Source organism: Gymnoscopelus microlampas (genome assembly GCF_963454915.1).
Source record: "Gymnoscopelus microlampas genome assembly, chromosome: 20".
In the NCBI taxonomy this organism is placed as follows: domain Eukaryota; kingdom Metazoa; phylum Chordata; class Actinopteri; order Myctophiformes; family Myctophidae; genus Gymnoscopelus; species Gymnoscopelus microlampas.
Window position 1 is genome coordinate 14,657,167 of NC_139957.1, and position 27,424 is coordinate 14,684,590.

At 40.7% G+C, this 27,424-nt stretch overlaps 1 protein-coding gene across 1 annotated transcript; it reads right to left on the reverse strand.

The window, feature by feature from the left end:
* Positions 1-129: 129 nt before the first annotated feature.
* On the reverse strand, positions 130-24,437 carry exoc3l4 (exocyst complex component 3-like 4). The gene is made up of 14 exons (XM_084045517.1): positions 24,367-24,437; positions 21,528-21,828; positions 20,353-20,481; positions 19,341-19,559; positions 17,705-18,341; positions 16,882-16,999; positions 16,461-16,616; positions 16,148-16,248; positions 15,247-15,348; positions 13,407-13,530; positions 12,756-12,878; positions 10,762-10,914; positions 7,383-7,504; positions 130-1,075 (listed from the first exon to the last, which is right to left on the reverse strand). The coding sequence occupies exons 2-14, from the start codon at positions 21,802-21,804 to the stop codon at positions 859-861; spliced, it is 2,478 nt and encodes an 825-aa protein (XP_083901643.1). The 5' UTR covers positions 21,805-21,828; positions 24,367-24,437; the 3' UTR covers positions 130-858.
* Between the last annotated feature and the right edge of the window lie 2,987 nt (positions 24,438-27,424).

A 27,424-nucleotide genomic window follows, 5' to 3' on the forward strand; every position in this document is an offset into this window, starting at 1 on the left:
TGGACAGCCATGAACCATCTAGAGCACCTTGGGAGGAAGGCAGCGAGGCACCAAGAGCAGATCAAGAACATTGATCAAGGAAATATCCTCTGAATGGAATGGTTTAGGACAGAATCTAAACAAGCCTGCTTGATTTGTATGAAGCAGTTTAATTGTTCATCTGCAACTTCAAAATTTGCTGGTCACCTGTTAAAAAACTATTGTACAGGCCATTGTCAAATATTCAAGGTCATCAGTTAAGAAAATATAACATTAACATTACATACAGTATATATTTATCTGGATAAGATCTGGCCAAGCAATCATTCTGTGCATAATGGTCTCATAAAACCGTTAAAGGCTAAAACAAACACCCATTTTCTGGCCTCACTCACACAGTTAAAACAACACTCGTTTTATGGCTGCCTTATGCCTTATGTGAAGCATAAGGCCGTTTTCATTCATTCCCTATGGAAGTCACGTGTTTTGATAAAGATGACTTTCCTTAGGGGAGGGAGGGGTAAAGCCAGAGAGCGGCGAGGCAAGTCAGCTTTATCAAAACACGTGACTTCCATAGGGAATGAATTGAAACGGCATTATGCTTCACGTAAGGCATAAGGCAGCCATAAAACGATTGTTTTAACCGTGTGAGGGAGGCCACAGACAACACAGTGCCATCATCCCACTTCAGACAATGCTTTGTTTGTTGGTCCCTGCAGAGACACTGAGTCATTGAGTCTCTTCTCTTCCTCTGTTCCATCTTGAAAAAGATGCCAATCAATGCCTAGCTCGAGGGCACCTCCGCAACACTATCAGTGACATCCAAACATCTCCCCCTCCTCCTTGGAAACGTCCAAACATCCTGAGTCAGGAGTCCAACTAGCTGTCATTGTCAGGCAGAAAGAAGCTGAGGCAGGCTATATCTGCCAGGCAGTCCCTGTTGGCTGTGACTTGCATGTCGCTGAACAGAGCCCTGCTCCTATCAGGATTGTTTCCCATGTTCTTCTTCAACTCTGTGAGCTTCTGGAGTATCAGCTGGCGCTCCCGACCCCTCACCAGACCCCTGAAGTACAGCACGGCAGCCAGGTGCTTCTTACTGGGCATAGGAAGGAAAGAGCATATTAATAGTGGTAGCCTACACGGTACAATCCTCAGTGTTTCACTCTGAGAGTGGACAAATGATAGCCTGGGTGCCAGCCTGCTTCGCTACGTTCGGCGGATTTTTTTCTCTCTCTGCGCTTATCAGTCTGGAATGCCTCCTATCTCCAAGGGAGGCGGGACATGGCAAACGTTTCGAGTCCTGCCGTGGCTTCTGATTGGTCTGTGGTGCGGGGCGGGACAAAAAAAACGGTGTGATCGTTTTGATTCGTCATTCGTTTGAACAACATCAAATCAGCAACGACGTTGCCTAACGTAACATCGACGTTGCCTAACGTAACATATGTAGTTCCAGTGTAGTTCTACAAGACGAGTCAATCGGGGGCATTCCAGACTGAGAAGCGCAGAGAGAAAAAAAAATCCGCCGAACGTAGCGAAGCAGGCTGGCACCCAGGCTAGACAAATGACCCTTCCGGGTCCATTTCGTAACTTCTGTTCCCTCACAAGGCCAATATGGCTATTGGCCCTTAAAAAGCAGCAGAAGTAAAGCATAGCTTTAGCTTAGGAGGAGGTAGTCTCACGTAGCCAGACAACTATTCCACAATCTTCAAATGCTATATAGAGTCTGGAACTACACCTCCCGAAATCTGAGGCAGGAAGCTGTCGTGTGTTTGTCATTTCCGTTCACGAAGATATATTTTAAAATATCTTCAGATTTTTATTTTTTTATTTCCATTTCTGCTAAGCAGCGATCTGTATAGTGGGGAGGAGGCTTCACATCCACTTTATCCCTTGATCATCAACAGAGCTTCCGTGCTCCAGACTGTATGACCGGAAGCATTTGAAAATTGTGCGAGGCAACAGTCTGGCCATGGAAGACTATGAGGAGGGGGAAGAGATTTGCTGATACACAGGACAATGTATCTATTTATTTAAGTGTTTTAAAATGTTTATATGTTCAACCATCCAAGATGGCCTAGTTGGCAGTTTGAACTCATGTAAACCTAATCCGTCACCATCCAAGCCTCTACTATTTATATCCTGTGTTTCTGAGCCAGCAAATGTACATGCGCCATTTACAGTAGCCAAACCTGTACCTTGTGCCTACTGCAGTAAAGTAAACAACATGCTGTATCTAAATCACTGGTTCTCAATGTCGGGTCTGGGGACCACCAGGGGTCCAAATCGACCCTTACAGGTCTGTAACATTGAAGTGTGATTTTACAGTGTAGATTCAGTATAGTTTAGTTAATTGACTCTGAATCTTTTTCATTTGAAGGAACCCCAGTTTGATATGCATTAGTCCACAGACCCCCATTTTATCTTTTTTTTTGTTGCTCTAATCCACACTGTAAAATTCTCTAGCGTGAGTCTGTGTTTTTTTTCTTTTTACCGCACACGAGAGGGAGAGAGAAATAGAGCAAGCAAATGGGAGAAAGTAAAGGAGAGAACATTTTATACAAGAGTAGACTACATAATATTATAATGTAATAGGTTGACTTGCTATGGAAAGGGTAAACTATCTCTGCACCTCTCCTTGATGTGTCTGTCACCATCTGTCACTGTCCAGTTGACAGATGACGGCCCTGTCTGTTGTTTATCTGTGGAAATGATAATCGGTCGCAGCTAGTTGTGTGGGTATGGACTGTCGAATTGCAAGTTTTAGGATTCTGTTGCAAGTGGATGCAAGTTGCAACTTGTCATGTTGCTAATCATTGGTCTGGACTGTTCTTAAGAAAGGGGCACACTGCCATGGTCCAGATGTGACATCTGACCCCTACATTCCAATCCAACCCAAGAGATAACTACGTGTGATCATTCCATTGATCATTCTGTCTGGCCACATCGGTGACTGTACTCTCTCGCCATTAAGGTGCGATGGACAACAGTCCGGCAGGAGGGACTTGGTTTTACGTTCCAGACATGTCTTTCAAAGGATGTCGGTTTCATTTTGGAAGATATAGCGCACAAATGCGCTGGCATGTCATGTTATATCAGCAGCAATTGCTGATGAATAAGAGCTAAGCCTGTTGTTTTAAATGAAACGCTCTTCACATGCACTCATGACACTTAATTTATAACGCAAATTTGTTAAATAGGATGCATTCTCTTATTTATTACAAACCTTAGTTACATATTGTGCACTTGAGTTACATTTGCACTGTATGTGTCTCCCTCTCTATTCTCTTCCCTATCTTTTAATTGCATTGATGAACCTGCACAATTAAGAATTTCACCCACCTTACTTGTAATGTGATGTGACAATAAAGATTGACTCTGATTCTGATCAGCCACAGCACAATGTTTGATTTAAAGTTTACATTTAGTTTGTATAGGATAAGACAAAATACAACACTATGCATGTCATTATTATATTATACGTTCAAATATATTAATATTATATATTAATTAACATGTTTTGTAATCTGCTTCCACACTATTATGCCAATGGTCAATGTCCATGTGCAATTTTAGATCAATTGATCAATCCACTGAGGAGGAAAATTTATAAGGAGACACAGCTTTCTTCATTTTATAGTAGAAAGTTAGATTATAGCATCATATACTAGAATAGTAGGATTTTACACTAGGATAGGATAGTAGGATGTCTGCCAAAAGGTGCAATTGAAAACTATACTTTCGCCCTGATGAAGACCTACCAAGGTCGAAACATGTTGGCAGTCGCCTTGTTTTAATAAAGGCTGCTTCCTCCATTTTGCCTTTCAGTGCCCGGATTGTCTGTTTTTCTCTCATGTTGGATCCCATTAGATCCAGGAGAACCACTGATACTTTTAACCACTTGTTACTGTCTCCACAAGATCCCAAGTCCGAGAGTATGTCCACGGGCCAACTCAGCCCCAGCAACACCAAATGGATTCAGCTGGGCATACTGGTACAAACATAACAATGACAGATCTAAAATAAAACACACCTTTATAGTGAAAATAAGATAATTAAATTAAGTTTTACCAAACGTTAACTTTTTTTGCTTTAAAAGAATAAATCAGTAGCCGTACTGAAATGAGAAACCTCAACTGAGAAAATATTTTTTTTAGTATGGGAATGAAGGCAGAATGAGAAAAACAAGTTGAAACACAGTTAGCCCCAAGAAAATTGGTCTCGGCTGTGAGCACCTGGTTGTATTGTTTTCTCTGAACTATACTTCACCTTGTCTCGACTTGCAAAGAGACTGTGATATCCCGCCTCACTTATACCGTATGTATACAAACCCTGACATTGTTATGCGACTTTGTTTCCTTCTCTTCTCTCTATTCTTATGACAATTTGTTAGGCTACTACAATTACATACTGTAGCGTTGGGGGCTTGTAATTATTATTATTTTTGTGTGTGTGTGTGTGTGTTAGTGTTGATTTTGACAGCTAATTTTGATTCAGTTTTAGTCATAGTCTTTTGAATAAAATTCAATTTAGTTTTAGTCATATTTCGGTCATCTGAAATGTTTTAGTTTTTGTTTCGTTTTAGTCGACTAAATATCATAAGATTATAGTCGACTAAATCTACAGTTGATTTAGTCGACTAAAACATATTTTGGCGGTGCCTTTATGGCGTCGTAATGGCTGATTGGCATGCTGAAAATAGCCGATCTACAAGCTCACAACGCATCAACGCATCGCGCTGCGATGCGTTGTGAGCTTGTAGATCTGCTATTTTTAGAGCGCAACAACCGAGAGCAACCAAACATCTTTTAGTTCTACTGGATCTCTTCTCCACTCGTCCCTCACTAACATTTTAGTCTAGTTTTTATTTGTTGATGAAATTGTCAATATATTTAGTCTTAGTTTTAGTCACCATAGCTTAGTTTTTATTTAGTTTTTGTGTAGTAAAGGTAGTCGATGGACATTTTTCGTCATAGTTTTAGTCGACAAAATCAACACTGGTGTGTGTGTGTGTGTGTGTGTGTGTGTGTGTGTGTGTGTGTGTGTGTGTGTGAAACCGTAGCAGGATAAATTAAACTGTGTCATAGGATGTCTTTAACGTGCCTAAACAGAGTCATGAAGGTAGGGGGGTAGGGCTCTGTCTCTCTCGTCTGTGTGCCATTAGCTGCATATACGTGCTTGGCTGACTGGTAGTTTAAGAGGCTGGTTTTACCCAGTTCCTGTGGGCTTTAATCTCTATGCTTCCGGCTTAACTGTCTCTCTCTGTGAAATATACTGATGCTGGTGATTCTTGGAAGAGGGGAGTCCCATTTCGTAACAAAAAACTTTCACTTCTGTCAAAGATATTGCACTTCAGAAAATGCATTCTCACTTTCATGCTAGTCTGACCATCAAAATGGGCTGCTCTCATTCAGTTTGATAAATGCAATAGAGCCATGGAGACTTTGTATTTGAGAAACCCAGAGACCCATGTGTTTTATTATTAGACAGATCTTACCATATGTTTGTTATAACAGATAAAATGGCATAATTCAACCCCTTAACCCATTAAAACCAGGTAAGAATCTGTATCATTTTAGATTTTAGCGTTGGCTAGTAAAAAATTCGAACAGTGAAAACAGCTGATCTACAAGCTGACATGTCACGATGTGATTGATGCATTGAAGTGTTCAGATTGGCAATTTTGTACTATTTGTTTTACTATTATTTAAAACATTGAAAAATATACCTCTATAATAACAGATGTATATGGTCAGAGAAAGTGGTCAATTTATAAATAAATAGATGTACTTTTTAGGGGGAAAAAATGTTAATATTTATTTTGGTATTAAAGTAACGTGGAAATATTTGACATTAAGACATTGATCATATCCATCCCCAGTTTGCACTGGTATGGAAAACAATTTTGTTTGGATGGAAAAGTCAAACCATACATATTTGTTTCTCTATTTGATTCCATCTATTATGCTTTTAAATGACGTTTTAATGCCCTTTCATGCCGATGTAAACAATTTCCTTTGTGTAGGTGCTATTACTTATCTTGGATTCTAAGAGAAAGACAGGAACTCAAACAATCTCATCTATCATTTAAGGTAAAAACAAACATTACAATAACTGTGTGTGTGACTGTGCGTGCATGTGTGTGCGTATACATTGCACATGAATAATAAATAACACAAATTATTCTCTTACCTACTGTGTACTGAAAATAGTCATTACAAAAAGGGAAGAGAGGGGAAAACGTGGAGCACAGGTCTAGGGCAGGATTCAATCATTTAAGAACGTATGTTCACCTAAGATGACCTAGATATGCTGGCAGCTTGATTTCAGATATTCCATCATCCCCATCTCCTACAGTATCCTGTTTTTCCAGCCGATTCCCACGTTATCAGCCCATCGGGTGGTTTTTCAAAGGGAAATGACAGTGTTATGTCTATTGGTCTGTCTCTTTAAGCCGAATCAGTGTTCCACCCTCTCTGTCCCTTTACCTTCATTAGCCTCAGACTATCATACTTGCTGTTTATGGCAGTGGTTCTCAAACTTTATTTCAAGGACCCCCAGCTTGGTAAGCATTGATTCTCAAACTTTTTCGTTTCACCCCCATGTATTTGGCCACAGACCCTCATCTGAAATGTTTTGTGCCAGGGACCCCAGAAGAGAATGAGAAATGTTATTGCCAAAACATTACAGGACATCTGCATTATTCCTGACATGCTCTGTCAATTTAGATATTGTACATGGCAAACACTCTTCAGTTTGAAAACATATCGTCACTGTCAGGTAGAAACCTTATACAGTATGTGTCCAAAAACCATTACTTTTCAGGGGGAAAAAATAAATGTTCCAATGGATCCAGTGTAGTTATTATTTAGTTACAAGCTCTTCACTTTTCATTGGTTAAATACTGTATTTACAAAACGCACAGACAGATTGAACTACATGCCCTATTTTGGGAATGTTTTTACAAGCGACAATTTTCAGAAATGTCAAAAGAATGTCAAAAATAGAAGATACAAGCTCACAATGCATCACATCAAGGTGTTTGTGAGCTTGTAGATCAGCTATTTTTGCTACATTTACATGACACTGTCATACGATAAAGTATAAAATAGGGCATTGATTTATGAAAAAAACATAAAAAGATGAAATATTTTTGGACGGGTTTCCACCCGACAATGACAATATCGTCTCTGTCAGGTGGAAACCTCATATGTCCAAAACTTCTCAGGATTCAAATATATATATTCTTTAAAGTAGCAGATCGACAAGCTTTTCGAGCTTGCGGATCTGCTACTTTTGATGCTTTTGTGTGATGCTGTAGTAGGATAGGCGTTCATTTATGGAAAATCTTTAAATATGATGAGGTTTCTGCCTGACAGCAACGATATGAAAAGCACAGTGTTTACCTGATATCAGGATAGTGGTCCACTAGAGGCTGAAGGTTGTTCTTTATGTCACTCTTGTTCTTCTGTCCGATGATGTCACTCAGGTCGTCTCCCACTGTGTGCAGCCATTCATGGGTGGACTTCTGCAAAGTGGACGTTTAACCACTTAAACCCCATATGGTTGATAGTCCCCTCAGGGCTCTATACTAGTAACCTTTCTGTCAATATTAAATAAATATCTATCTGTGAAAGTTTTCCCCAGAATACGGATGCTGGAGTTTACATTTACTACAAAATAGTTTTAACTGGGACTTTTAACTGCATGTAATTGTGTTGTGTGGCAATGTTTTTATTGTGTATTATAATACAGGCTTTAATAGCCTAGTTTTGTCACTGTGGGGGGGAAACCTTAATCAATGCTATTTGTACAAACAAGGTTTCCACCCGACAGTGCCAATATTTAACATGTAATGTGAAATTAAAGCACAATCTAAGATTGTTACTGTGGTTTGCAGTTGATCTATTTGTATATTGATTGACTTGACACTGCAAAATGTCCTAAGGTGGGTGGTAAATAAAAGACCTCTCTTGTAGCCAGTAGTAGAAAATAACTAAGTACATTTACTCAAGTACAATTTTGAGTTACTTTTACTTTACTTCGGTGCGTCCATTTTTCAATACATGTAGTTGTGTTTAACAACATAGGTTCAGGAGTAGAGACCACCCTCTGCTTATCACGGCCACTCCCCGCTCTCAATCGCTTCCCTATCTACCACACTTGCCTTCACTCATTAGCCACTCCCCATTCACAATCACCCTTATCCACTACACCTGCCTCCACTCACCACAGCCAATCCTTGTTGCAATAACCACAGTATAAATACACCTGCGATCTCTCATCTAGCTTGTTTGTTCTGCTTCACAACAGACCAAACATGGGTCGTGAGTATTGCTCTTGTATATCGGCTATTTCTGCTATTCATTGCTTTCAATTTGTCGTTCCCCTCCACCCCAACCTCCTCCTTCCTCCTCGATTCTTGCTCTTCTTCCTCCCGTCTCTATTTCTATTCTCTAGGAATCCAGGGGGGCAGTGACGGAGCAGAGACGACCGACCGCTCCCCGAGTAGAGCAACGATAGCCGTCAGCTCCTGAGACTACGACCCCATCCTGAGTCTCGCCCTAACCTTGGGTTCCTCATCCCATTCCACCTTAATCTAATTTCATTTCAATACTGTTAAACTTAAGTAGAGGTGTGGTCTCTTACTAGTGAATTTATACTTCTACTCCACTACATCTCGGAGGCAAATATTGTACTTTTTAATCCAATTCAATTATTTGAAAACATTAGTTACAAGTTACTTTGTAGATTTAGATTATTATTATGAAACATGCATTTACATTATTATGAAACATACATTAACCACTTAGGGCACGGTCACACCGCACTTTTATTTTACCTATGGGGCAGAATCTGCCAATGCTTTCTCAATGCAAATGCGTGGATTCATGGTCTTGCGCATCTTTCCGCTTGTCGCGCACATCTTGCGTTTATGACTCAGGAAGCGACATGGTGCTTGCTGTAGAGCAACTGGCTGTAGCTGTTACATGGGAGGGTCTTGAGAGTGAGTGACAGGTGGGTCACTCCGTTTATTTAGAATGTGCTGGCTGCAAAAAACTGTGGCCGCGCACAACCTGAGTTTAACAGCGGCCAACCATATTTTGGTGGGGCCGCGCCCTTAGGCCTTGTGGGCCTAAGTGGAATTTTACCTATGCGGGCGGATTCTGCCAATGCTTTTCAATGGGAACGGAGCGGTTTGTTGCCATTTGCGGATTTAAAAAAAAAAAAACGCTCTGTTCGGGCACGCTCCCACCGCACTTTCATTTTACCTCTGGGGCAGAATCTGCCAATGCTTTGTCAATGCGTGGATTCACGCAAGAGCAGATTTTTCCGCTTGTCGCGCAGACCTTGCGTTTATCCGCTCTACACGAAGAAGCATAAAACTGCTGGAGGCAGGAGCTGATTTTCCCCCTCTGTCCAATCGGGTGAGTCGAAGGCGGACCGTCCCAAGACTCAGGAAGCAACATGGTGCTCTCACTGGACCAACTGGTTGTAGCTGTTGCATCTCACCCAGTACTTTATGATTTGACCATGAAAGAGTTCCATATGACTGACATTAAAGAACTGGCCTGGTTACAAGTCAGTGCGGTCGCAAAGGCTTTAGGTTAGTGTAATAATATATTTAGTGTAATAATATTACTCTAACTATATATTTAATAGCCTTGTCAGTTAAAAATAGTCTTCACTTTTGCACTTGGGATTCGTACATCTACATACACATTCAGATTTAAAATATAAAGTGCTTACCCCGTGGCCACGGATTTTACAATCATGTACGGGCCCTCAGAAGTACCCGTATCTTCCGTATTGTTCAATAAAAAAGCATTTTAATCCGATTGGTCGCCATTTTCCCATAGAGTTATAATGTACCAACAGTGCAATACACCTCTCAACCGCGAGGGTCGCGCAGTTGAAAGCATACGGAGAAAATGACCACTGATTGGATTAAAATGCTTTTTATTGAACAATACGGAAGATACGGATACTTATGAGGGCCCCGTACATGATTGTAACATCCGTGGCCATGGGGTAAGTACTTTATATTTTAAATTTGAGTGTGTATGTAGATGTACGAACCCCAAGTGTGAAAGTGCAAAGACATTTTTTTGTCTAGTGGCTAATGTCTAGTGGCGGTGCGGGCTACGGGGACGGTCTTGAATGTGAGTGACAGGTGCGTCACAGCGTTTTTTTAGAATCCGCTGGCTCCAAAAAACTGTGGCCGCGCACAACCTGCGTTTAACAGCGGCCAGCCAAATTTTGGTGAGAGAGCGGCCTTCCCATTGAAAAGCATTGGCAGAATCCGTCCTCATAGGCAGAATGAAAGTTCGGTGTGACCTCACCTTTATTCCTCTTTTCCTCTTATTCCTGACACACATTTTCTACAAACCAGACATAGAGTGAAACATATCAGCGCTGTCGGGCAGAAACCTTGTATCTCCATAATTCATCTTTTTATGTTTTTATTTAATACAATAACGCCCTATTTAACACTTCGTCATAGTGTGGCGCAAAAATACATTGCAATATGTTGAAGATCGTTTTGCTTTTTAATTACGCCTACGAGTAATTACATACCCAAAATAGGGTTAAAGTGGTTAAGTCCGTCTGTGGGTTTTATAAATATTGACCGGATGAAAAGTATTAACAAGAGCTTGTGACTAAATAATAACTACATTGGATTGTATGTTGTTTTTTTGGGGATTTCCTGAAAAGTTACAGTTGTGGACATACAAGGTTTCAGCTCGACAGCAACAATATAATAGAAAGTGAAGTGGTTATTACCATGTCCTCAAAGAGCTCCCTGAGCTTTTTCCACTGAGAACGAATCTTGGCTGCCGCTCTCTCGTGCTTCCTGTTCTTGCATGTGTAGTTATTTTTCATCAGTTGTGACACGTATTCTTTCACCACATACAGATGTATTGTGTTCACCAGCGTCTATGTTACCAGAAAAACAAATAACAAAGATTTCAGGGTAAATCATCATGTGACACAATAACAGGATATAAAAAGAAAATGAGAATTTGTTATTCCTCTACCACATGACTGACCGTCCATATCTCACTTCTACTACTCAGTATCCGGCTATGTTTTTATATTTAGGCATGTTGCCACATCTTATGAGGGACCTCATTAACATGTTTTCCATTCACAGCAACAACAGTTCAAGAGCTCAAGTAGACCCCTGGGAATTTCATTTCTTTCAGATCGTTATCATGAAGTAAGTAAGGATTTCCATTGAGAAATACCGATGTACAGCAGGTATATACATTACCGCGTTTCTGTATCCAATATTCATCACTCTTTCACAGAATTCCTCCTCACCTCAGAGGGGAACCGGAAAAGGAGTGTCTTCGCTGACCTACCGAGACGCGGCGAAAACATAATTTCGCCCCGTCTCCTGGCCTATTGGCCTGGTGGAGATAACTACCATCAATCACAAGTGCCAAGTCTTTGACTGGTAATTGGATCAAAATTATTTTTGATTTAATGCAATGCAAATCAACACAATCTCATGGATTAAAGGAAAATAAAATCTCATGACTGAAAATGATTGTTAGGGCCAGGGCTGCGATTTGTGGAACAGCGTGAAAGGACTCCCCCACACACTAGCGCTGTGTTTCATAAACAATTTGCACAATATGTACAATTATAATGTTTTGGTAGCCATACAGCCAGCCAGTTGAAGAAATTGCACATTGAGACTTTAACCTTTGCTTTTTATGAAAAATCCGAAATCATTAAAGTTGTCTGGGAGATTCAACATGTATTCTATTGCTAGTTTGACCACTTAAAATACTCCTTCATTTTAAAATAACTAATAATCTAAAATAGGCTATCTACAAGCTGCGACGCGTTGTAAGCTTGTAGCCTATGTTCGGCACGTCACATGTTTCCATAGAAGACTTCTATGGAATCCAAGACTGAGAACTTTAATCCATGCAATATCAACACAATTTATACCACAGACAAATATCATTTGGTGAAGACAAAGAGGAAGTCAACAGCTCACGGTTTTTCTGTTGTATTTCTTTGCTAACACATCAGTAAAAACTGAGAATGAGGCTCTGGCTAGGCATGGTTCAATCCAAGCTCAGCAGGCCTTGTGCACAACACCAGAGTTCCCAATCCAGGTCTTTGGGCTGGTTTTCCATCCTACCAGGATTTACTGTTTAATCAGGGAATAGTTAAGACTTGGTAGGACAGAAAACCACTAGTGACAGGCAATCACTTACAGAACTATCACTGGCTTTCTCAACCAATCTTAATGACAAATTAGTGAAAGTTGGCTGGTAAGCTGGGGAATTCACCAGCCATTGTATCAAGTTTAATTAGTGAAAGTTGGCTGGTATGCTTGGGAATTCACCAGCCATTATGTCAAGTGGACCATAAAAGTCATTTCCTGCTCCATGTTCAGACAGTGCGTAAGGATCCTTCTCTGGAAGCACATAGTATACAGTAATTGGCATGGATTGAATCCTGCCAAGCCTTCCCTCCAAGAGCTGGGCAATATAATTAACTGTCTGATATGATAATGAAAAATATGAAATTTGAGATGTTGAAAACATTCTTAATTTCATTGCATCTTTCAACATTTTAAAGGGAAACAATTCTCCCAAATCACTGTTGCTTTTCTTTTAACCTGTGTTATTCATGTGTCTAATTTCAGTAAATAAAAACAAGATGAAATATGGAAGCACTTGGTTGTTACACATAATGTAACATTGACATATCAATGTTTGGCCCATTAACAATATTATTTTCACAGTATTCTTCACCTGTACGTAAGGAGGTCTCATGAGAGCACAGTTCTGGGAAAGCATCTCTGTTCGCTTATAAAGCTGTTGGAAGTCATCATCATCGGTGAGCCACTTCCTGGTCATCAACCTCCTCTGGTAGATCTGAAAAACACATTGACCAACACACAGGGTCTGTGGTATTTATCCTGCAAGCATCCTCCAACATCTTAAAGTTGTTTTTTTTCTGTGGCGGCTGAAATTGTTTAAGAAGTTAGAGGAAGCGAATGGTAACACTCCAGTTACCAACGATATTCAAGGAATGCAAACTGCAAAGGATAGTTATTGCTCTTAGATTGTCATGATGCCAGTTTCCAGACATTTGCCACTACAGAATCAAGTTTCAGGTTCAGAGTATACAGCAGTGGTTCTCATCTTTTTGGGAGCTCTGGACCACTATTTCGAAGAATCCTCATAGACCACCGTACCCCATCTCCCCACAATATACCGTAGATGTTTTAGTATACTGTATAAGTAGGCATAACACCCTAACAGTCATTTCTATTTTTAATTAATATTTTTCATTTTTTCATAGCCACAGTAAAATCCTCATTGTTAATGTAACTCTATTGTAGTAAAAAGAGGCTGAGAAAATTATTCAACAAATATGCAGTAAACCTTTCTTCAACCTACCTTGACATCATTCTTGTACTGGTCCTCCAGACCTTGGCCCAGGCTCCCTATGAGCCAGTCAACCTCTTTGTTAAAATTGTCTGCTTGATCTGGACAGCTGTCCCTGTAGTTCTCCATGTACTCTCTGGGGAAAGAGAACCAGGGAAATGGAAGGTCTGAGGTGATTGAAGGTGACATGTTGATATTTTCAGTTTACTAGAAGATCTGGAGACACCTTCTCTAACAAAATGATTGGCACACAAAAACAAGATGCTTTTTTTAAGTATAGTGGGTTAGCTGAGGTCCATTGTTGACAAAGTGATTACTGAATGATTAAGGACACTTTTACAGAATGAATCCTGTGTATTTTATAGATATTGAATGATGAACATTTAACATAATGTCTATTTGAAAATACATTCCTAGTTGCCACCTTTTAGTGCCCACGCTGTGGGGCTGTAGGACATGGGCAAACACACTTTGGGCAAACACAAACAAACTTTGCATGCACTCTCCCAGTAGGCCAAGGAAGACACTCCAATTCAAAACGTTCTCATTGGCCTCAAGGTGACGCTATACCAGGCCACTTTACATTTTGGCCTATAACTCTCGAACCATAGGTCGTGACTTGTACAATCAAAAACGTTTCCCCCTGGAGTCCTTAGATCCTGACGCAATATTTTTTCCAACACTCATACAAATCGGTAGACATTATGCCTTCCAACTTCCAAGTAATAATTTAGGTACAAATGACTTGTGAGTCATGTGACATTGAGCATCAAACAGGGTTTTGACAGGGTTTCATATTCTATAATACTGTTTGCCTGTAATTGCCTTAAAAAATTGCGGGAGGGCCTTATTTCTTACAAAAAATTACATATGACATAAACACAACATCCATCCAATAAACCCCAAATTAGAAGTGCATGATGAGGGGCCCCCCAGCTTCCTCGTATCTTGGCAACTGCAACCCACGACTTACATAGCCCAGCTAAGCAACCCAGCATGGTGGAGTTATGTGCTGCCAGAAGAATAAATCAAATGATAACTAAATCATTTACCAGTTCCCCACCAGGAATGTGTTTCATTCTTTTTGAATATGAACACCGAACTTTAATTCTGCCTATGCGGGCAGAATCTGACAATGCTTTTCAATGGGAATGGAGCGTTTTTCCCCGGAAATCCTGGAATGGCATCAAACCGCTCTGTTCCCATTGAAAAGCATTGACAGAATCCGCCCGCATAGGCAGAATCAAAGTTCGGTGTGACTGCACCCTGGCTGTTGTCACAATCAAAGTGTCTTGTGAGACTTCTTAAGATGATGTATATATTGTATTGTATCTATCTTTATTTTATTTTGGTCACAATTAATCTAAAGGCAAACGTACAAAAGTGGAGAATATTCTATTTAACATAATACTTTTTTTTTTACATTTTTTTTTATTATTATTTTTCTTAAAATACTTTCTAATACTATTAATAATGACATGTAGTAAACAAAGTGGTGGTTCCCTGCAAGTGTGCACATGACATTTACTATTCTAGACTAATAGAGCCCATATGGGAGGTTTTAATGTTGCGTACTTGCATTCTCTTTCTATGAGTCATACTCAGCAGAAACATTTCACATACACAGGCCGGTTTCCCTTAAAGCACGTGACCCACTTCAGTGCTTGCCGGGGGGTTTCCCTCTCAAGGGACTGACTTGTTTGGACCCTGAAATAGCCACAGTTCTGTGCGGTTCAGACACAACCCAGTCAAAAATAAAGTGTGTATTTGTGTTGAACTTGTTGATCTGAAAAAATAAGTCAAACAATAAACCTGGCCGATATATCGGTCTGGCTCTTGTTGAGACACTTACTTTAAAGTGATAAAGCTGTTGATGTATGCTATCTGGTACCGAGTCCAGAGAGGAGTGGGGACATCATCACAGCTGCAGCAGCGTCTGAACTCTGTTTCAAACCTATACATTGAATAATGAATCAAAATACCCTGAATTACATGTTCATTCATTTACTCTGTCACTTGGGTTGCGATTAAATATTTATTTATTTTAGCTTGTCCTACAAAAAAAAAAGGTCAAACATTGTTCATAAAATGTCATGTATTCATGCCAATTATTTTAAGATGACAATCTGTCTCAAATGGACACAGCTCTTCAGTACAATATAAAGTGAAAACAGTATTACTCATCAACTAAAGGAGGTAAACTTTCTCATTGCCCAAAACAAAAGCACGCAATCATGTGGTTTATAGCTTTTGGAAATGGAAATATCCTGTTTTCTGCCCTTTAACCATCATCTTTTACTGTCACCTGATTTGTCTCTTGACTGAAAAAAGGAAAGCAGCACTAGCACTATTCTGTTTGTCTCTTTGCCTTTGTGAATTTACGGACAGAGTATTCACAGATCCCTGGGGAGGGGAATTACTTGTATTGCTTCACCCAGCAGATGGCTGCTCAAATGGCTCAGATGAGCGCACATGGGGGAGCTGTTAGGGGTTAAGAATCTTGCTCAGGTACACTTCGACACGTAGACTGGGTGAGCAGAGATCCAAACCGACAGCCTTCCGATTCCCAGCCTTTCTGTCCACCCATCTAAGGCCGCCCGCTTTCATTTGTTATTTCAAAGCCTGATGAAAGTGTGAGGATGGCCCTGCCTGGGCATGGTGTCTATGGAGGCCCTCTGTGCTACGGCACATACCTTTACAATACTCCTACCTGTAAACTATAAACATTGAAAGCCTATTTTTGTGGTACATACCTCTTTGGAAAGTGTTTCAACTCTTCGAAGCAGGAAAGGCCTACTTTCATTTCCAGCTGTTCATCAATTCTTCTGGAGTTTGTCAAATTGCCCTTCACAGTCTGCAGAAAGAATGTGTTGGTTATGGTGTGTTAATGTCAGAACCTGTGTAGGACTAAAACCTGGTAATGGATTTAAACATCTTTGTTGCCCCCAGGTGGCTATATAACCACATTACACTGTGACATTCTGTTTGGCTAAGAGATAGATTGATGCCATGTGGGTGTATTCATACATACATAAACATCTGACAACAGAATCAATAGTAGCATACCGTCCAGATATCCATTGGGAACTGAGAGCATAGAAAGTTGTCCTCGTTATCCGGTGGTTTGTCACTAGTGTCATTAGTACGCAGTGGTGTCCTATCCTTCCAAAAATCCTCATTTTCCAATTCTATCATTCTGCCCAGTGCTGATTTCATATCCTCCTAACAGACGCATGGGAGGAAGGAGACGGAACGGAGATCAAAGACTCTCAGAAACATCTGCAGCCTTAGTAACAAAACATACTGTATTATGCTATTTGTCAGTAGAGCCTGACTGATGCCAGGCTCCACTGACAACGTGTTAGGTAGCATTATGAGCCTATAGATGGCTATTTTTGGCAAATGTTCCCCCCAGAATAGGCATGCTGGGGTTCAAGTGGTTAAAGATGAATTCACATGTATGTGCTTGTATTGTACTACGGCTCACCTGGAGTCTGCAACAGTATCCGTCTTTGAGCTGATCCAGGAAACCCTCCTCCAGGGAGAGGCCAGCACTCTCCGATTCCATCTCTGCCTGCAGGGACGGGCTACCCATAATCCTCTCACTGCCAGAGAAAAGTTCTACACCTCTCAGATAACAACAATCCATTGTTTGGTGGCACACTGGTTTGGAGGCATGTGAGATATAGTCACATATGTAAACAAAATGGTTCAGCCCTGCCTTGCCTCTCAGATACATTTCACAACAATCCATGTTACACTGGTGTGGTTGCATATATGCAAGATATATACAAACAGAACTATCTTCACCTTTCTTCTTTCTCAGCCATTTCATGTTTAAGAAACATACCAACTCACCCTTTTAATGAACATGAAGTGGCACATTTTCATGGTTTCATGTGCAGATGGAAGTGAAAGGGAAATGCTGACTTTTTTGGCAGATGTTCTGCCTTAGATCAAACTACCACTGTGCAAAGGTAAATATACTGTATATAGCATTGAACTTAAACACATACAGAGAAATGATGGTTTTCTTTCCTCACAGTGATGAATTTTAATTTGCCTTCAGTGGTAAACATTTAAATAGTTTGCTTCTAATTTTAAAAACAGCCTTAAATTTACACTAGCCAAGACCGAGAACTACTAGCAATGGGCCACCGGACCCTGTCACCGGACAGGGATCCCAAAACAAGCTGGTGCACAAATACTTTACTTCCTAAAAGTATAACACGCAGTGGGCTACTTAGTAAATTAGAAAACTCTTCCATTCCCAAGGTGTTCTCTGCATGTGTTCACTAAAGGACACTGACCTCTGGTAGCGGTTGATGATCCAGTCCAGCAGAGCGTAATAGTCCTTCAAGTCTGTTACCTGCTGCTGGAGCTTCTTCAGGTGCTGTCCAACATCTCTGTGGTAGCACCTCACGTAGGTGCTGAAGACATTGAAGCTGCGTGGATATGACCACCGGAGGTCCTTCTTCACATACTCCAGGTCCTCCAGGATGGCTTGACCCAGAAGTCCCAGGTGGATGGCCAGCCAGGAGACGTTCTGCTCCCTCTTGTCCAAGGGAACGCTCCCCAGCTTGGCCTGCACACCTTCACTCACTGCCTCCCTCCACGCCTCCCTCCAGTAGCCGTCGGGCCCAGCCAGACCGCCAGGGTCCCCCTCCCTCTTCTCCTCCTCCTGAATGACACGGGCCACATGCACCAACAGCTCCTTGTTCCTGGAGCGAAGGGTGTTGGAGTCACGCACGATGGTCTTGATTTTGTCCTTCAGGGCTCCGTACAGGAGGCTGAGGTCCTTCTCCTTCTTGGCAAGCTCCACGGAGGAGACAGCCTCCTCGCCGCCACAACTCCCTTGCTCCTCCTGGAACTCCTGCCGCATGGAGAGGAGGTTCAGATAAGCCTCCTCCAGAACCTCCATGTCTATCAGATGGTTGATCTGCATCACTGGAGAGGAGAAACGAGAAGGAGACCAAAGAGGAACAGAGATAAATAGGAGCAAAGAGTATCAGAGAGAAGGAAAACAAACAGGAGCAGCAAGGAGCCGATCGAATAAGAGGAGAGGTAGTAAGGAGAAGAGAGAAGGAAAAGAGAAAGAGCAAAGAGGAGAGAAGTGGAGAGAAAACATAATGAGTTTCTCCACAAGGTTTGACAACCTATTTTAAAAAAAGAAATACCATTCTCATTGCCCAGAGTTTCTCATTTCCTTTTGATGGCAAAACTAGAAAATGTAACCAAAAACCTTATTTATAGTGCTTGCTGTCCCTGCAGATAAATGACCAAAGCGGTAGACAAAGTCTGACAGTATTATAAAGAGATTGTTAATATCATGTCTTGTATTAATAGTGCTGGACATTGTAAATAGCGGTCACTGCTCCAAATAGATAGGATGAGTGAATTGAGCACAACATTCACATGTGTGGAAAACATATGTATAAAGTACAGTGACAAAAATGACAGAAAGGAGTGGGGCTAAATTAATATTATAATAGGTTCAGTGTCTTGCTAAAGGGGACTTAAAAGTGATGCTGGGAGAAGTGGGTCGCTCTATCTCCGGAGGTTCTGCCACCCCTCTAAATATTGCTTTACAATAAAACATCTTCTAACCGATTTGATCAATGGAGGCTTTAGACTGAAGCCACTCAAGCCAGACTGCAAGACTGCAAGACTGACTGGTACATGTATTTACGTTAGGAATGAGATGTCTATAACTGATCACCTCTGTTGTGAAAACAGAGGAACGTGGATGAGCGATTATACAGACGGAGACTGGTACATGAGGTATTGGGATATGGTACAAAGAAGGTTGAAATGCCTTGTCATTCTGAATTTGAACTTTCTGTATATCTTACATGAGGAGCCCTTACAAACTTGTGTTGGGTTAGGTAGGGAAATCAAAGGACAAGTGTAAACCCTTTCACATGATCCTATCTGTCTCTGTTTCACCTGACAGTGGTGTGAGGGGTATCTCTGGAAGCGTGTATGCCTCTCCAATCTCCTCCCACACGGATACATCTTCCTTCCCCTCCTCCACTGTGACCTCAGACACCATGAGGAGCTGCTCCTGGTTGTCAGACTTGTTGATGTTCTTCTCCTTATCCTTCTTACTGCCGAATCGCAGGCTGCGTCTAATTGAAGCAGCACCTTTCTTCATCAGGGAGTCATCTAAACATTAACAGCATTGGATTCAAGTACATTTTGTGTTGCAGAGGAAAACATCAACATAATGAGAATGTGTTTATGCACATGCTTGTAACTTTTAACTTGTGAACCTGTTTAAAAGGGGGTTTAAAAAGAATGACAGTTCAGTGGAAGCATTAACATGTAGTCCGTCTTGCAAACAAAACAACCAATGTGCTCATAAACCAGCCATGGAGCCGGTCAAGGCATATTTTAATTTATCTGTATTGGGTATATTAAGCAGGATTAAATTATGTTCTTTTGTATATATTCCCCACTGTGCTTCATCTACCTTATCTGTCATACATGTGCAGTAGGTGTCGTAAGTGGACATCACCCAAAACCTTTGGCAGCGAGGCAGAAATGTGTGTTTACTGTTTTGCAGTGGCTAGAATGTGTGCAGTATGGCTATACACAGCATTTCTGGCTAAATTCGACCTGGACCACATTTTGCTATCTTTTCTAACCATAGTGATCATCTGTACCATTGCATCGGCAAAGAGTTGTAACTGTGCAGATTTAAGAACAGAAATGTTTTAGGTGAAATGTTCTCATGTTCTCATTTGTGTAAAGCATTTGAATTGCCTTTAAATGTAAATGTACGGTACTCTTAAGCACTACTAATGACTGAAAAAAACATTTCATTTCATATGAGAGAGCTACTATATGAAACTAAGGCATGAGGTGTTTTCCAACATAACCCTCTCTGAGTAGGCTGCGACAGGACTCTGTTCATAAATTCAAGACACAGTGTAGTCTAATTGGTCAGTTATTATACCTGTTCTAGAATGTGATGGTAGTTTCTTATTGGCTGGCGGGGAGGCTTCTGATCCATTCTCCTCTTTCTTATGGAACAACCCACCCATGTTCTTCAGGGGAGAGACCATAGGAGACCCAGCACTCAAACCTGAGTTAGACAAAGAGAGATGCAGCAGAGAAACAGAGAGAGAGAGAAACAGAGAAATAGAGATGTGAAAGAGAAAGCTGTAAATGTATATGGTAGTGAAATGGAAATTCAAAATGTGTTTATGGGTGCAAAGTTCTGTAATTCCACCCAAGATACAAAGGGAAAACAAATACAAGATATGCCACTCTGGAGTCCAAAGCCAAAAGTACCAGGGTCCCCAACCCTCCCCTGGAATCTCCATCCCTACCCCTAAGAGCCCTGGTCGTCTACGGCTCTAAGTCTCATGATCTGCATGTGTTGCACCCATAGACAACCTGAATCTCACTTCTCCGTGCTCTGGCCATCCATGCAGCACGCATACCATGGACGAGCACAACATTATGTCATGTCTTCACACCGTGGCTGTCTATGCGGCGCACCCGTCAACGAACATGCGGTCCTAAGTGGTTAATCGATTTGTTGATAAATCTACAATATAAAACATGCTTCTCGATTAAATCAAATAATCAAAAAAGTAATCGAATAATCGCTAAGAAGATAATCAATAGTTGCAACACTAAAGTATACAGTATGTCCTGATTTATAATATAAACCTCCAACTTGTGTAACACTAGCCCTTTTAAGCCAGGTGGGTTGGATAATCCACTTGCTGCCTGCATGTAAACAGTGACAGCGCCGCTCAAATCTCACTGTGGCTTCCTGTTCCCATGACCTTGTGGAGGTCACAACCTGCCTCAGAATCTGACTTCAGAGTAGATTTTACTTTGCACCATGTCAAACACATATATTATTAACTAGGGGGATTCACAATTTTCAGCATATTTTTACGTAGTTAGTTTGTGTGATTTTATGAAATTGTTTACTCAGTATGAAATTGTTGATAAGTGAGGACAACGTGAGTGAGTCTGTTTATTTGCACATTAAACATACATTTGTGAATGTCTACTTTCGTATGTTTTATGTATTCTGTAGTTTTTTGTGAAGCCTATTTAGTCTTCCACACCAAAAAAACTGAACATGGTTTTGTAAGTTGAATCTGTACTCACTGGGTGACGGAGGTAAATGTAGTGTTGCCATGTTGGAGTCATTGTTGGGTGCTGCCATATCCGCACTGGGCCTGACCTTTGACCCTTTGCTATTAGATGAAAAGGGGCTCTTCTTTTCCCTGATGCTCGCCCGAAGCGACTTAAATTTCCCCTGCTTCACGGCTCTGTCTGGCTGTTTCCCTTCCACAGGTGATGTGACGGACAGTCTATCCTCCTCGGCGATACAATGGCCATTGTTGGTGTCGTCTGTGTCAGCGGCTGCCTCCATTCCTGCCATTTCACTGAATTAAATGATTGCAGGCTGTGAGGAAAGAACATTGATAAGTCAGGTCTCCCAGAGGAAAGCAGCAGTGTGTTTTGCCAAGGTGAGAATGTGTGGAGAGACACATTGTGTTTAGGGTTTAAGCTTGTCGTCCCTCTTGTCAGCAGGAACAGGCTGGCCAGAGAACACATGTTGTTTACTGACAACAGCGTGGCTTTGGGGTAAAGAGTGTGACTGGCTGGGTGTGTTACACTAAACACAGATAATGTATTCAGAGTGAAAAGTGAAAAGGCCAAAGCTCCCGAGACAATTTTGCCCTGTAATAAAAGTATAAAAGCTAAGACCTCTGGGAGCTGGCACTGTACTGCACTGTAAGGTCCTGTTGTCAGTCATTTAGGCTACTATGGGTTAGTACTGGGTTTGGTTTGCCATCAATCTTTCCAGTGAAAATCATGAGAACCTACACATGTTTTAAACTCCCACAGGGCACAGGGGTAAGGCTCAGTAAAGAGATTAATATATTAATATTAGTTGCACATGTTCATCTTAAGATCAACCTGAATAAACAGGGTATTAATGAGATAGACTCAGGTTGATATGATATCTTCTCTCACTTTCCGTCAGTCTGAAGACAATAGTTCACAAACCTGCATATCGGTAGAACTGTGAACTTGACTGTGAACTCCCCCCCCTTTTGGGGGGGAGGGGGGTCCCCATTTTAACACCCATTTCTAATCATTCATTCTGTTTTACATTTACAGCAGTTGCACATTGCCCTCCATAATGGTTCCTAATGCTGTGTCGAGAATACATAACAATACATAATAGACAGGCAGGCAGGCAGACAGACAGAGTTGGAAAAATAATGTGATCTAGTCTACAGTATGACTAGATCACATAGACATTTCTAATCATTGATTCTGTTTTACATTAATAGCAGTTGCACTTTGCCCTACATAAGATGCTGTGTCAAGAATACATAACATAATAGACAGACAGACAGACAGACAGACAGACAGAGTTGTTAAAATGAATAAAGTGATTCTAGAGTCTACAGTGGGCCCAGGATAGAACTGGTAGTACCAGTTCTATCCTGGGCCCACGTCAAACTGCCCAGTTCTCTAGCATTCATAAAATCCCCTGTCTCACTATGGTGGAAAGCCATCTTGTGGTGAGAGCTGGAATAAACGTTTCTACTGTTTATTTCAAGGTATAAAAATATATTTTAAAAATAATATAAGAAAATGTGACCATATGTGCGTCGCATTATACAAAATGCAACATATTATGCTACAGTCTCATACAGTCCGGTATAACCGGATTATACATTCCACCTGTTACTATAGGCATAATGATAAGCTACTTTCGGTTCGTACCGATGTTTTCCCCACAGTACACTGAACGCATTTAAATATTTGAAACGAAATAATAAAGCTATTAGACAGAACGTCACCAATAACATGCATGCACACATGTATTCAAAGTAAACGTGTCGTAATCAAACGTATATGAGTTACAGCTGGAGTAGTCTCGCGTAGCCAGACAACATACATTACGGTCATACAAACTACAAACTGATGCCACAATCAAGTGTGGGGGATTTCCTCTCTGATCTAGGCTAGCCTACCACCAGTAGTGTAAACTAAGTAACTAAGTACATTTACTCAAGTACAAGCTCACAATGCCTCACATGACTCCTATTGTGAGCTTGTAGATCTGCTATTTTCAAAAGATTTTAAAACATTTGCACAACTTTTGGTTCTTTAAGTACATTTTGATACCAATACTTTTGTACTTTTACTCAAGTAACATTTTGAATGCCAGACTTGTACCTGTAACTGAGTATTTCTATATGCAGTATTGATACTTTTACTTAAGTAAAACATGTGAGTACTTTTGCCACCACTGAATACGTGTGAATGCTATTAACATTTTATTTTTTAATTCATCATATTATCCTATTTGTAGGCCACCTGCGGCCATGAAGAGTATGGCTTCTAAAATTCCACCAAAGCAAACATCATCTTATCTTTGACACAGTTAACAATTAAGTTGCTGATCAGAGTAGATAGCCTGGTGTTAAATGCATTAGCCTACTGTACTGTACATAGAGATGAATACAGTAAACGGTTATTAGTTTATGTCTCACCTGTCTACAACTCCGCCCACATTCCCCACAACGGTGGACTGTAACCAGTGGTGTAAAGTAACTCAAGTACATTTACTCAAGTACAAGTACTTAAGTACAATTTTGAGGTATTTTTTTTTACTTTACTGGAGTATTTACACTTTTCAGTACTTGTACTTCTACTCCACTACATATCAGAGGCAAATACTGTATTTTTACTCCACTAAGTGCTTGTATCTGCTATTTTCAAAATATTGTTTTAATACATTTTAGACATATGACAACTTTCTGCATAATATATTGATACTTGTACTCAAGTAAAACATGTGAGTAGCCTACTTTTTACACCACTGACAACAGTAACGTAATGTTATGCATGTTATTTACTTGATGCAAAGAAAAACAATGGTCCCATTGTCATAAATTAGGACAAATGATGAGAATGTTACCTGTAGCTCGGCTGGCAGTAGAAACAGCTCGTTGTCCCCTTCGTCCTCCCAGCGTCACCTGCCTTTACCTGCTTTCGCTTTCCTCACCTCCTGATATGCTGAAAGGGCCTGGCTGGCACGGTTCCTTCTAGTCAGATGGACAAAGACAATAAACGGGCATTTGGGGGGAAATTCCATTGGGTAAATTAAGCACAGCTAATCGGGAATTGTCAATGGCGTGTATAAGCGGGGACAACACAGATCACCTTTCAGCCTTTGGGCTGATTAATAAGTGGAAAGGTAGGGTTAATTATTAGACAAGAAGAATATGGTTGTGGGTCAAATGACCAGTGAGAGAGTTTGGACTATCGTCTGTCTGGACTATCGACCACAATGTGTGCGAGAGCTCTGCCAGAATAGGCACAACCTATATATTGTCATTTCCTACACAAGCTATTTGGCAGAATCTTCACAAAATGCAAAATCTTGCTTTTCACCGACCGAGGTGTATCATAAGCCTGCTATGATACACCTTGTCCACTGGAGGGCGACATGGTACAAATCAACGCGATGACATGACACTACTGAACTTGTTTGCCTTTTCATTTTTAGCTGCAACCACGCTTGTTTCATTTCATATTTCATATTACAGTATTGCACCAGAGCTACAAAATGAGTTTTGCTTAGCCAAAGTGTATTTCTCTAAACAAAACATCTGAATAAGTTTCCATTATTGTGAATTTGTACTTCCATGTACTGTTGTTCTCATGTCTTACTAAATAAAGTACATCAGTCAATCAATCAAACTGATAAAGGTGTAAGTAACTTACATTCCATAAAACTGCCAAACAAATGTTGATATAATAAACTCAATATAATAATGATAATAAACTAAACTTAAATACGCTTTAGTAAAAGGCAATTTCATTCACAAATAAATAAAATAAAAATGTGCATAAAGACAATAACATATTATCAGTCACTCCAATACCAAACATTATCACCTAGGAAAAACATAATTAAAAACAACATTGTTTATGCAAATTGCACAAAAAAGGTAAGAAATGTGCATAACAAACATTATTAGCTGTTGTACACCCAGTTGACACACCCAGTATGTTTTTAGGTTCTGAAATCTGAAATAACACTTCTCCAGACCCTTAACGGGCCATCTCTCTCATTTCAGGAGCGCATCTTCCCATACACTTAATGGCCCAGCTCAGTCCAGAGGTTTTCAAATCTGTAGAGTGGAGAGGGACCCACACCCACCGCCCTGACTCCCGTCTATTGGGTAGTTATTTGTTAATTACTGGCATTAATTTGATTCGATTTTTAATTTATTTACTTAAAGGTTCCCATGACACAGAGACCAAAATTGCACTGTATGTGTAATTTTACAGCATCTGTGTTTGTTTACAGCTGCCATCTCTCGGTCTGTTATCCTCTTTATATCATAGTTCAGGCCTCTGTATAACCTCATATAGTTCAGCCAGGTCACAGTTATCAGATTACTATTTAACTAACCAGCTGGTGTACAATAAGCATGTATACCACGTGCGCGCGCGCGTGCGTGCGTGCGCGCGCGCCTACCAATTAAGCTGGCTCTCCCTCTTGTGGAGGAGATCTTATATGGGACAGTGTACAGTGACCTACTTGAAACCTTCATGCAGTTTGTGATTTGCCAAGATCATCATATGCTCCAGATGGCTCTTGATGATTTTTCCTCTGTTGACACCAATGAGCTCCTGGAGGTCCTTGCCAACTATGAATGTCAAAGGAGAGTCACAGCTGAGACACTCAGAGAGATCCTGATGGAGATTGCACACAAAGAATTTGTGCAAAAGCCAATGTATGTGATCGATTGCTGGAGGGATATCGCCCTTAACCACGATGAGCTTGTCGAGATGTATGGCAACCTCAAACCAACACCTAAGAAAGTGCAGGGACTCATTCAGTTCCCTGTGATGATGACCCCAAAGCAAAGGGAGGTAGAGAACCACCTTAAAAGATACCTCAGGGAGTTGGATGAAGAGAAGCTTGGGAAGTTTCTACAGGTCAGCACAGGAAGTGATCTGATCACATGTGACAGAATTGAGATTCTGTTTTCAAACATGTCAAAATTTACAAGAAGGCCTATTGGGCACACATGTGGTGAGTTCTAGAGCGAGCTGACTGCTATGATATCTTCCCAGACTTCCGGTCTGAATTCAATGCAGTGTTGGACAGCAACATCTGGGTTATTATGGACATTGTGTAGCTCCTGGCCCCGCCCGACTGTGTGTTGCACTCATGGCCAAAGTTAATAGCTTAACACAAGTATAAATTGTATTTATATACATTTGATTTTAACTTTTATTTAATTTTTCTGTTGTTGTATAAACACACAGCATGTTTTTCTTTCAGACAAACCAGACAGTAAAAAAGTTGTTTTTTGTGTGAAAATAATTGACTGGACTGTTATTTGTATGGACTTACTGTACTGTTTGAAACATTTAGGGTTCCTACTTTGTACTTTGCTGTTAAGACTTTCTCTTATGGAAACTATCATGCATGTCTGAATTTGTTTATTATGGCATATATTTTCAATACAACAAATTGCTAGCCTCAGCCTCTATCCAATACAAAAAAAGTTGCCAGCTAGCTCGGTGCATTATTATTATTACTTATATTGTCTCCGCCAGGCCGAAGGCATGGTGGAGAGTATGTTTTCGTTTGATTTCCTTTGGTTCCACCAAGCTAACATTGGTCAAGCTTCACGTGACACGTGACAATATGTTGAAAGGGTGTGTTTTGATTGGCTAGCGAGACGCATGACGAAATAGATCCCTATAAATAGGTATGTCACTTTGAAACATTGTTTACATGTTTCAAAGTGATATCAGTGCCATCAGCCAAGCTAACATTGGACATGTTTGTGAACTAACATTGGACATGTTAGCTTGGCTGATTGAACATGTTTGTCACTTCGAAAAACCATTTATGTTTTTCGAAGTGAGGTAATCAATAGCTTAGACAGGATCAATCAGGAACAGTACTTTCCAGTACAAACAGAGATCACAGCTGTGATCACACAATGCAA